This window comes from Colossoma macropomum, unplaced genomic scaffold, assembly GCF_904425465.1.
Source record: "Colossoma macropomum unplaced genomic scaffold, Colossoma_macropomum, whole genome shotgun sequence".
Lineage (NCBI taxonomy): Eukaryota > Metazoa > Chordata > Actinopteri > Characiformes > Serrasalmidae > Colossoma > Colossoma macropomum.
The window spans coordinates 37,284,565-37,296,467 of record NW_023494789.1 but is presented as its reverse complement, the minus strand read 5'-3'; the positions used below and the strand labels follow the sequence as shown (position 1 = coordinate 37,296,467).

At 39.2% G+C, this 11,903-nt stretch overlaps 1 protein-coding gene across 1 annotated transcript in view; it reads right to left on the bottom strand.

Annotated features, from left to right (window-relative positions):
- Positions 1–1,060: 1,060 nt before the first annotated feature.
- tox2 (TOX high mobility group box family member 2) overlaps positions 1,061–11,903 on the bottom strand; it is a 164,479-nt gene continuing 153,636 nt past the window's right edge. The window contains 4 exon segments of the mRNA XM_036571210.1: positions 1,061–1,669; positions 6,040–6,176; positions 8,482–8,775; positions 8,777–8,869. Coding sequence (XP_036427103.1) covers positions 1,627–1,669; positions 6,040–6,176; positions 8,482–8,775; positions 8,777–8,869 — 567 coding nt within the window. The 3' untranslated portion in view covers positions 1,061–1,626.

The following is an 11,903-nucleotide window of genomic DNA, read 5'->3' as shown; positions in this document are numbered from 1 at the left end:
ATAGGAAACCTGTTAAACAATTAAATAACTGATGGGCAACTTGCAAAAAAAAAACAAAAAAAAGATAAGTTGGTAACAATTTAAAATAATTATCATTACTGGCTTTACAAATAAAATAACTACAATTGGCAGGTTTGTACACAAATTAAATGTCTTAAAAGTTATTCTTTTTTCCCCAAACTAAAATATTATGCTACAGTGAAAGAAAGAAAAGTTTGACTAAATGATCAAATGTAATTTTTTTTTTCCACAAAACTTAAGGATGAGATCAACACAATATAACACCTAGCAAAGCTACTAGAAAACTATAGACCCACTGTTGTTTTAAATGTGTGCTGTAATATCTCACATTGAGCGTATTTTAGTTCACCTCTAAATGTTGCACTGGTATGGATTCATCGGTCAGAGCAGGCGAGAAGAACAGCCTTTTTAATCCAGACCTTTGTTTCAAATCTGGGGTCCAATTAGCATGAAAGAGGCCCCTCGTTTTCTCCCATCTGAAACGTACAACCTGAGACACGACAGCCAATCCGATCGAGACAGAATTTCTTAAAACAAGCCTGGGTACGGAACCAGGCTTGGGCAGTCGAGGCTTCCGACTACACGACATGGCCAGAGCCGCGCCTCGTGGAGCCCAAGTGGAGAGCCAGGTCATACGGTCGGACATGGCGTTGGCCATCCGTCTTTATTTGAAAATCCCACCAGTGAGCACAGATTTAATGCAAGATTGTGTTTTATGTGAAACACTCCTCCGATATCACCTGCACAGGCTGATCAATTTTACAACTCACGCACACACGTACATACACACTCGCACGCGCTCAGTCACATACCAGCACACGCTCACAAGATACCATTTAAAATACAAATTAATGAATTATAAGTCATATTAAAGAAGAAAAAAATATCTGGACTTCATTTTTCCCAATTTGATCCCCAAAAAAGTGATATTTACAATCACACTGTGACAGATCATTAAAGACCTCTGAAGGTCTTTAAAATTACAAAAAGAAGTTGTTAAATTCATTTATCTATTCAGTTGTTTTCTGTTTTTTTTTCTTTTCTTTTCTGTCCTTACTAATATCTTCAAAATTCACAGAGCATCAGGTGGACCTACAGTAAGTTGTCGGCCTTTGATGACTTCATCAGAAGAGCATTTCTCTACAGTACAGGACCTGTTATTGGCAAAAAAAAGCGATGTAGCAAGCAAGAAATAAATAAAACATAAAACGAGAGCATGAAAAAGTAACCGAGAAGAGGAAAGCTTTCCTCTCTTTTAGTTAAAGCTCATTTGCCCTGAGGGCCAGTTTTACGGTAGTTGTTTGTTTGTTTGTTTTCTTTTTTTTCCTTTTATATATCTCTTTTTTGTCTTTTTTTTTTCTTTATTCAGAGAAAGAATGAGTGCTCTGGAAGGTCTCCAGTGGGAGGCCTATACATTTTAAGTGCTTGGCAAAAAAATGAGAGGATCACTAGTAGTCTTCAGAACACGCGCACACATCCTTCTAAAAACGAATGAAAAATGACACTGAGGAAAAAAACGGAGGGTGTCGGGGAAGGGTGGAGAGGTGTAGGGTACTCCCTGGTGTTGTTTCATCACTTTTTTGTCTTCTTCCTCCTCAATTCACTTCAAGTGAGGTAGAGTGGCTTGTCCCTGCCTATCATGCTGCCACTGTAAGATCAACACACAGAAGCAAGTGAGATTAGCACTGAATGTTGTGACAGTTTGACTTGAGTCACTGTGCAAAACTCATTTGGTCAAAAAAATCTGTGAATATTCAATCCATAAAAATCCAAACATGACAAGATAAATACATGCTTCTAACTTCAAACTGCTAGTTTACACAAATACTGTGAAGATCAAACGTATATCTATATTTCTGGGCAGTTTGTATTTATATGTTCAAAAAGCACTAACATCAGAATAAATACATATAAATAAATAAACAACACATTGTGATTTGATATGCGTGAGCGTCTCCAAAGCTGTGAGTGTCTCCAAAGCTCTCCTCGGGGAAATCCAGTATTTACAGCTACCATCTAATACCTAATTTATCTAATCCATCCTGCGTTAAACTAAATCAGGTTCTACTGATGGAAAGCGAGTAGTCAGGAAGCAAACGTGTGCTCTTTAAACTGCATTCATTTACTTTCCTTAATTAATTTCTGTCCCTTTTTATTGTATTTAGGTTTATTTGTATTCCAGCTGTCACAATTACTTCATTTAAATTGATTAAAAAAGAATCAATTAGAATTTACGTCCTCAAGGAATCGGCTTTCTGATTAGTTTGCAATTTGAATGATAAACAGGGAATCTGCAGGTTATGTTCAGCAGTCTGAACATTCTCCACAAGGTGGAGCTATTAGCACTGGTCACTTTTGTGTGCTTTACTGAAACAGAGGAAACCCACACCAGCAGGACACCACTAATGCACTTATGTCTGCAGTTAGAAATGTCATATAAAGTATAATGTAATGGGAAGACGTGTCGATACTATTGCTCAATAACCATCAAAGTAATTTCTAGATTACTTGATAACTAATATAATCAATAGTGACAGCTTTAGTATCTTTTCCACAATTATGTAATGTTTCACAAGGAAAAACACATTTACTGCCAACAGAAACAGTGTTAAACCCTTTTACCCAGTACTGCATGTGAAAACATACAACTCTCTAGTTTAGAATTATTTTTTAAATAAAAGAACCCAGTGGAACAAAAAAGAGGTTCTTTGGAGTGACAAACTTTTTGGTTCCCTAAAGAACTTTTCAGTGGGTGGTTCTTTAAAGAACCATTTCTGTAAATAAAATGCACCAGTGTGAAGAACGTTTTGAAAGTTTGAAGAGCCTCTACATAATGTAAAGGTTCTAAAGCAATTAAAGGTTTTGGTGACTTTAGGTGGCTTTAGGAGCCATTATTTTTAAGAGTGTACCTCAGAGGTTATTGTTATTCACATATGAAAGTTTTCTATGACACTTAAGCTACTCTTCCAGTCACTCAGTCAAACACAGCACACATATGGGGAGTAGAGCAGACCACAGAACTGGGCAGCAAAATGCCACAAATGAGGAAGCACTGGCACTTGCAGGCTCAGTGTGCTGACAGTGGCCTGGCTGGTGCATCTAATAACCACACACAGCTCAGCTGATTCAAGCCTGCCTGACATCTTCTTCCAGCAGACTCATAACTACATGATGAGTGTATTCTGGGACTAGTGCTACAGGCTCTCTGCTAGGCAGTGCCTGGAAAGTAGGAATGTTTACTGGGCAGTGAGGTTGTCAGTGTGATCTCTTTGGTGACAGACACCGCTAAGGCTAGTCGCACAATTGCTACGACTGGCAGGGAAATCATCCCACTTTGGAAGTTGCCATATCATGGTGTTGGCAACTGCAAAGGGCACTCTCTAACAGACATACTCGGTCCAGGTGCTTGTAGGAGTGGGCGATATGAACATCAATTTATATCATGATATTTTCCAATCGCAGGCACAAGAACGATAGGAAAATAAATAAATAAATAATAAATAAAAATAAATAAACAAATAAATGAATGTTAGTAGTGTTAAATAATTACCTTGTGCTGCAACATTATTTGAAAAATTCTATGTTTTTTAAACTTGGAAACTACAAAGCCAAACCAATGTGGGCTGTTTATGATCTACCTTTTTTGCAGTGTTTCATTTTTATATTGCATGGCAACCAAATCATTAAATCATTCAATCTTTAACAAATCATTAAAGAAAAAAATATATAAAATAACATGTTTGTTGATTTTCTAAGTAGGAATAAGTTCCAGAGAACAAACGTAAACATGGTATTTTGAATTTTTCTGCACATTTTATTGTATAGGTTCTATTTGTTTGCTGAGTTTAATACATCGGGAAAAAATATAAAATTTTATATCTTTTTTTTCTTTTCCAATGTGTTAGATTCAGCAAATAAGTTATTGTATAAGTTATAATCTATTGTCATTCCTCAATATAACTTGTATACATTGGAATGAAACTTGTTCTTCAGGCCTCACAATGCAACACGCATCATCACTTACACAGGGTCACACAGAGTGCAGATACACGACGGTGTGAAACAAGTGCAGAACATACAATGAATATTCTGCACTCGTTTCACACTTCCATGTGTCTGTACTCTGTGTAGTAAATAAACAGTAACTGTATTAAAATGTGCAGAAGTGTGTTCTCTGCAGAGGATGTGTCCACTAATTTTCATTTAGAAAATCAACAAAACATGTAATTTGACCAGGGGTGCCCAAAGTTTTGCATATAGCTATAAATGCAAATATCTAAGTATTTTACTGTGGCCAATCAGAATTTAGAATCTTAACTATCCATTTTCACAATAAACTGTTTTGATTAATATTAAATTTAATTCGAAGCTATAGACACAGCCTACCTAGCAAGAAGCTAACAAGCCTAGCACGATGCTAGCCCACAAAGGCAGCCTTCTGAAACTTGTTGGGAAAACTATCTAAATGTCAGCAAATCAACAAAAGCTTCCAGCAGAACACGGCCTGAAAAGTAAACAGCCCACTCATGGTGGACACAGCTCATCTTCAGGAGTGGAAAGGCCTGAGCTCCACAAATCCACCCAGCAAGAAATAACAGGCAGGTTAGGTGCTGGCATGCAGGCTCGCCCATTGAGAAGAAAGGAATGAATGCTTCTTAATGAGAAAGGGCCCTCTTCTGTTCTTATGCTGCATCTGTTCTTCTAACAGAACCTCTAATCAGGCTGTGTCAAATAATGCAGCTAAAATGTAACAGGTACAGTATCTGATAACAGGCTGACAGTATTGATAGTTTTTAAAGAGGCCAAACAATAATCAAGGACTTAACTGAACAGTAAGAAACATTCTAATACACTTAGAAAAGGTGGACAGATATAAAGAAAATTCATTAAAAATAAATTAAGTATAGAAATACTGTGTTGCAAAACATACAGCTGTATGCAAAGGTTTGTACACTCTGGTCAAATTACATGTTTTCTTGATGTTCTAGGTGAAAATAAGTGAACACATCCTCTACAGAGAACACACCTATATAAGCCATTTTCTGCAAATGTCAGTGCACATTTTTTTAAGTCTCTTTGAAGAGTCGATGTCCAAAATGCATTATACAACCACTTTCAAGAACTTTCTTTTTTTATGATTATGTTGTTGGGAGTGGGCTTTATGCATACAAGAAATATTACTGCTATATTTTGATTAATACCTCCATTATCAGAGCATTAAAAAGTGTTTTCCATTATTCGTCAGCTGTCATTCTTTTCAACTCATTATATTCAAAATTGTTACACATGGATATAAAACACTTGGGAATGAAACCCTTCATGTATTCACAATATCTAACATGGAAAAATAAAACATAAAATGTGCCATAACTTTTGCATAGGCCACTTTTTATGTTTTCATTTTTGTCCAGTATGTTAAATTCAGCAAATGAACAGTAATTGTACACTACAGTGTGCAGAAGTGTGTTGTGTGTGGAGGATGTGTTCACTTATTTTCACTCTTAAGATCTGACTAAACATGTCATTTGACCAGGGGTGCTAATACTTTCGCACAGCCCTGTACAACTGTGTATATCCATAAAGCTTACAGCTTTAGTGGTTGGTATAGCACAGAGGGTAACATCACTGCCCTCCATGTGGCATTTTAGGGTTAGATTGGGGTTCTACTCCCTGCTTGGGCGAGCACACCACCCTATACTAATAAGAGCCCTTGGACAAGACTCCAACATCTGTAACATGATTAAAACGCTCGTCTCTCTGGATAAGAGCGTCTGCCAAGTGCATAAAAATTCTAAGAGGGAGCAGTAAAAGAATTTATGCATCATCATCATCATTCAAATTGCTAATCATTGCTGATTCACTGAGAGGGTCTATTATAATAGTTTTTCTTTAATTGAATAATCAAGTTTAATTAGTTCACTGCCAGCCCTAATCTGATATGGGAACTGTGTTTGACAAGAGTGGAAGAGAAGCCTCACACACACACATACAGACACACACACAAACATGCACACACACCTGCAGTGGTTTCCTCCACACTCCCGATTGCAGTACTCACTGTCCCAGTCAGGATTCTGTCCCACTGGGTTCGGAGCCCCAGGAGACTGAGAGCCACCCACAGTCTTCTGATACTCTGACTGTAAGTGAGAGAAGCCCTGTGGAAGAGAGAGAGAGGGAGGGAGAGAGGGGGAGAGAGAGAGAGAGAGAGAGAGAACCCTCATTTACTGCTACCTCCACAGTAATTCAAAATATTGATTTTTTTTCATCAAATTCTACAGTGATAAGCAATTTAAAAAGACAAGACGGGAGAAGAGGGGGGCTACACTTCAACAATTTCAATCTTCAAACTGTAACCTCCCTCCTGTGTCTTAAATGTTTTTTGGTTGCTTTACAATTACGACTCTGCAGAGAGGTGCTAAGCAGAGACAGCCAGTTTCTAAAATCAGACGCTTTCACTCAGCTTCACACGTTGCAGGTCTCTGCTGATTCAGATGACACCTCCATACACACCTCCATCTCGCAAAACAACACACCAACTGAGCCGACCCCCCCCTTCCCCCCCCTCACAAAACATCACACTTCATTACAATATACCCGCTGTAAACACACACTATAGGAGAGCTGTGTTTTTCTTCACTTTAGCTGCTGGGAGGTGGCGGCTCAGGGTTTTTAGTAGCACTTCTAAAATCTGAAAGCACCACTCCTGAGTGCTCGCCGCACAAACTGCAGGGAGATCTTTAAAACCTGCAGCACCAGTCGAAACTTTAGATACGTCGACTTTTATAAGTGCACAGTCAGAGTCAGAAGTATTGGCCTTCGACTAAACAGTGTTATTTAAACCCACCTCACCTCACAACACAGCTGATTTGCTCAAATTAACAAGCACAAGTATTCCACTAATGAACTTTTAACAAGGTACACAAAGTAAGGAGAATGATATGAAGCCTTTTAAAGACTTTTAAAATTCTAAATTTCTCTAAAGGTTAGAAGGAACACTTGCTTAGTGGGGGGGAGGGTGGTATTCATGTTCTATATGATTCCGTGTTCTATTTGATTTCATACATAGGCATCAACTTCACTATTTATAGCTAAGCATTTAAGCACAAACTTTCTGATCAAACAGTTTGGTGATAAATCTAATTTATACATACCCCAATTATAGTCAGCCCCCAAGACATGTTTGGTGTAAAAAAAAATTAAGCATTTGAAAATGGTTAAGTGATGTACAGGGGTGGAAAATACTTGTACCTTGTTATTAAACTTAAGCATTATTTTGGAAGATTTGTACTCCTTACAATTTCATTTGGGCCTTCAAAGTACTTACAAATCTCATACACTCACAGAAATAAAGGTAGTAAACTGTCACTGGGGCAGTACTCCGCTTGTCACTGGGGTGGTACCCTCAAGGGTACGTCTCAGTACCTTTAGCCAGGGAACATAATTGTACCATAATCCGTCTCCAGGCTTTTTACTTTATTGTTCTGTTTTAAAACATTAGGTTATGAAAAGGTACAAATATATACTTTTCACTAATTTAAGGTCCACAATTGGACCCTAAAACTACTGTTGTACCTTTGAGGGAACACTTACATTGTTTGTACCTTGATTACCGAAAAATGTACCTGCGCAGAACCTTTATTTCTAACAGTGCAGGTGCTATTCTGTGACACTACAGATTAGTGGGTGCTAAATGAATTGAGATTAGTTGGCATGTATATTCAGCTACAGTAATGTTTAATAACATTTACCATTTTTAAACACGTTCTACTTGTATAGATGTGGCCAAGGTAGATTTTCTGTAGCCTCCTTAGAGCCCCACTGTGCTGCTTTAGATGCTTTGTACATAACTTACATTATACCTAAATATCTATTAAATTCACTTTTACCTTCCCTAAGACAAAACCTGGCCCTAATCCTAACCTTAACCTTAACTCTAAGCCTAACTCAAACCTGGTCCAAATCCTGCTGACGTTCATCAGTTCATTTGTTAACAATTTGAACATCTGTGGATAATCTATAGGGGGCTACAGTGTTCTATCCACATAAAGTGAAGCCATATGTTTGGCGCATACTTACCTTTTAGTTGGGTAAGATTTTGAAGCAGTGCCCATATTTTCACTTAAGAGCAGTTGTGTGCTTTTTACATCGCTGATAATGGACGTAACTATCTATTACTTGTTAGCTACATTATCCTCCTAACTTCTGTGTTAAAGAAGCAAACCTTGGACACCAAACATGTCTTGTCTCATTTGGTGTAAGAGAAAAAACAGCAAATTAGATTTTTCGCCTGATGAGTCCTTTAAGACTATATCCGGTCAAGTGTGGCCAAACTTTAGAGTGGTAAACCCTTTCAAATGTGTCTTCTAAGGTTAGCTGCTTTATGTATTGTGACAGGAATGAGCATCTCCTGAGCATCAGCATCTCTGTAGCATCGACTTTGCTCCCTCTTTGCGCACTAACCTGCTGTCCTGGAGGCGGGGAGTGGAGGGAGGCCTGGAGGCCCATCTGGTGGGAGATGATTGGCTGTGACTGGACCTGCTGCATGCGGATGGGCTGGTTGAGGAGGGAGCCCTGGTGCAGGGAGAGCTGCTGGTGCAGGGGGGGGCTGATCTGGAAGGAGGCGGGTGGGGAGGCGCTGAGGGCGGGCAGCATGGCCGAGCGCGGCAGGCCGTGGCGGGGCGCCCCGGCCGCGTAGCTCTGCAGGTCGGACAGAGGGAAGGGGCTGGGGCCCAGGTAGGGGGAGGAGGGCTGGGGGTGGCACACTGTACAGCGGAGGGTTGGGGGGCATCATGTGTGACGAGGGTTGGCTGGACTGGGCATTTTTGCTCTCCACTGGGTCATTGTAGGTCTGAGAGAGAGAGAGAGACAGTGAGAGAGAGAAAGATGGATGGAAAGAAGCACAATCAGAGATCAAAGAAGTCTGAAAACTTATCACAGAGCACAGACTCAGAGCTTAAAGTGATGGTTCACACAGTTTCAGCCGTCGCATGTTTGACGTATGAAGTTTGCTTCTTTACTTTTGCACTGGAGCTAAGCGGATAATGTGGCTAACAAGTACTGGAGGATTATAGTCACCAGTTAGCATCATACAGATTGCGTGCCTGGATCTTCACACATTTGCCTCAAACCGCATGAAGATGTTAAGTAATAGTCTTGTTTATGTGGTTTCTAACACCATATGACTCACTGTTATGCACAGCATAGCAAAAAACATCACGAAGCCTGACATTTCTCTTTATTTTTGTTCACTTTTACAGATAATAGTATGTCATACAGTGTTAGAAACGACATAAGCATGACCATTTGAAATTACCTAACAGTATAACATGATTTGAGGTAATTTTGTGCTGATTTAAGGACTCATATCATGGAAAACTGAACAAAAGTCAGATGTAGTAGTGTAAACAAAAGTTAAAGTTTTAAAACATACTGCACTTCCCAGGCCACCCTTCTCACAAAGGTAAAACAAGCCTGTTTTAAATCCATTTTTGGTGGTCAATATTGCAAACAATAAATTTTACAAGTCTGCAAAAGTTTGCACAGCCCCAATCAAATGAAATGTTTTGTTTGTGTTCTAAGTGAAAATACGCTAAAACTTCCTGTAATGCACAATTGAATGTGAATTGCTGAATTTAACAAAACATAAAATGTGCCCTGTGCACATTTTATATTTTCAGATTTCAGTTCAGCAGATACAGTTAAACTGTGAACTAAAATTTCGCTCGTGTCAGAACAGTCTTTCAGTTTTTGACATATTTCGAAAACAATTGGTGCCCCTTACATTGTGCGTAAATTTTATGACGAATGGACCAAAAGAATGACTCAAAATTACTTGGAAAAAAGTCTGGCTCCGTTGACTTACATTAAAAGTAAAGTATGTTTTTTCCTTCTTCTGTAAAGTTACCAAGGTTTTATTCCTTATGTCCAAAAGAATAATGTAAGATAAGTATACCTTTTTAAGAGTGTAGTTTGCATGATGCTAACTGGTGACAATAGGCTTCCATTACTTGTTAGCCGCACTAGCCTTTTAGCTCCAGTGAAAAAAATAAAGAAGCAAACTTCAGACACCAAATACAGCATGTCCAGGCTGACTGGCTATGTCTGAGTAAGCGGAAAGTTAGATTTGACTTTTGGCTGGACCATGGCTTTAAATCAGGACTATAAAAAAAAGACCACATTATACTGTAATTCCAAATTCAGGCAGTTTAACTGAGTGTTGAAAAAGGAGAACTGCCCGAGGCTCTTCTCCAATTTAAGCAAAACCAGTTATGTCACTTAGTTTGTAATAACATTGCTGGACAAAACTTCTCATGCATGCACGGCAAAAAACAGACATATAATTCCAATTTGGAAAAAACGGAGTAAAACATACAGACCGTGCAAAGCAGTTTGCGAGAAATGACTGCAATGAATTGCTTCTTTAAAGTTCTCTACAGCACAGACCCACAGATTCTAAATGGCAGTGTTTTATAGCGTATGATGAAAAGCCGAGGCTTTCGTTAGCTGCCACAATAACCGGCGTGATCTACGATCAGACTACTTATATATATTGAACAGCGAGACAGGACTGATCGATATGAAAATTGTAGACGGATGAAGGGAGAGATGCATTTGCAAGACTGAGTGGAAAAAAACCAACAGAGAGGAAGTATGCGAGTGCGCGTGTTTGATAGAAGTCACCTGCTCCTGGAAATTTCCAAACATATCCATCTTAAAATTAAACAAGGGGGCTTGGACCTCCTCCAGGAAGTCATTTTTTATCGCTCTATGCCATACCAACGCTCGAAAAGCCTGCGTTTACATAAAACCTCAGAGCCACGGATGTATGGACATAGGATACATTTCATGACGTTCAATTAACCACCTCATATGTCAAGAAACAGTGCAACATTTTAGACAAGCACCTCGAAGCATTCATTCATTTCTGCTTTTTTCTGCATAGTTGTGCGCTACATGTGAGATGCAAGACCAAAATACATCAGAGTTTTCGCACCAGATGTGTCTGAGAGAAATGCTAATATATCATTTGACATTAGTATTACGCCTGAAGAAGGAGGAGGGCCTCCTTTAAAAACGGGCTGCCATAATCATCCGACGCACATTCACAGAGACAAAACATGCACAATAACTTATTAACCTACAAAATGCCGCCAGGTGCGTACCCGATCCAAGAGCTGCAGAAAAAGCCCACTGCTCCAGCCCGCACACAATCATTTCTGTCTTTCAGTACGGTTTAAGTATGCTCTCCACCAGCTCTCCGAAGAAACATATGAAAAATAACATCCTTTAAGAACAACAGTCATTTTCGCTACATAAATATATGTTTCAAGCCTCGAAGACTCTGAATGTGCTGCGGATTTTGGTGGTTATTTCATATTTCTGTTCCTTTTTTTTACAGCTCGGTATTTTCTTTCTTTTCAGTGCCTGCTGGTTCACAGACGCATCAATCAAAGTGTCTGCGAGAAACAGATTTTGACGAAATATTTAATTACGCGAGACGAAGGACGAGAAAGGCGTTTAATAGGAGCTGCTGAGGGAGGAGGCTTGATGAATACACCATTCACGGCTTAATCAAGCCTCTTGTTTTGGGCCAAAGAGCTTAGAGACAGAAGTATAGAAAAGGAAGGAGGGAGAGAGAGGGAGGGAGAGAGAGAGAGAGAGAGAGAGAGAGAGAGAGAGAGAGAGAGAGAGAGAGAGAGAGAGGGAGTGAGAGACAGGGTGTTTAGCATGAAAATGCAATTTATGTTTTTTGAAAAGGAAAACAATGGCTGTGAAATTAGGGGTATGAAAATGGTGTGTTTTATTATGTAGATGAAAATATGCAATGAAACGATCCATTACGCGGCTCCTGTTGAAACCAACCTGAGATGAATCGCTTTCTG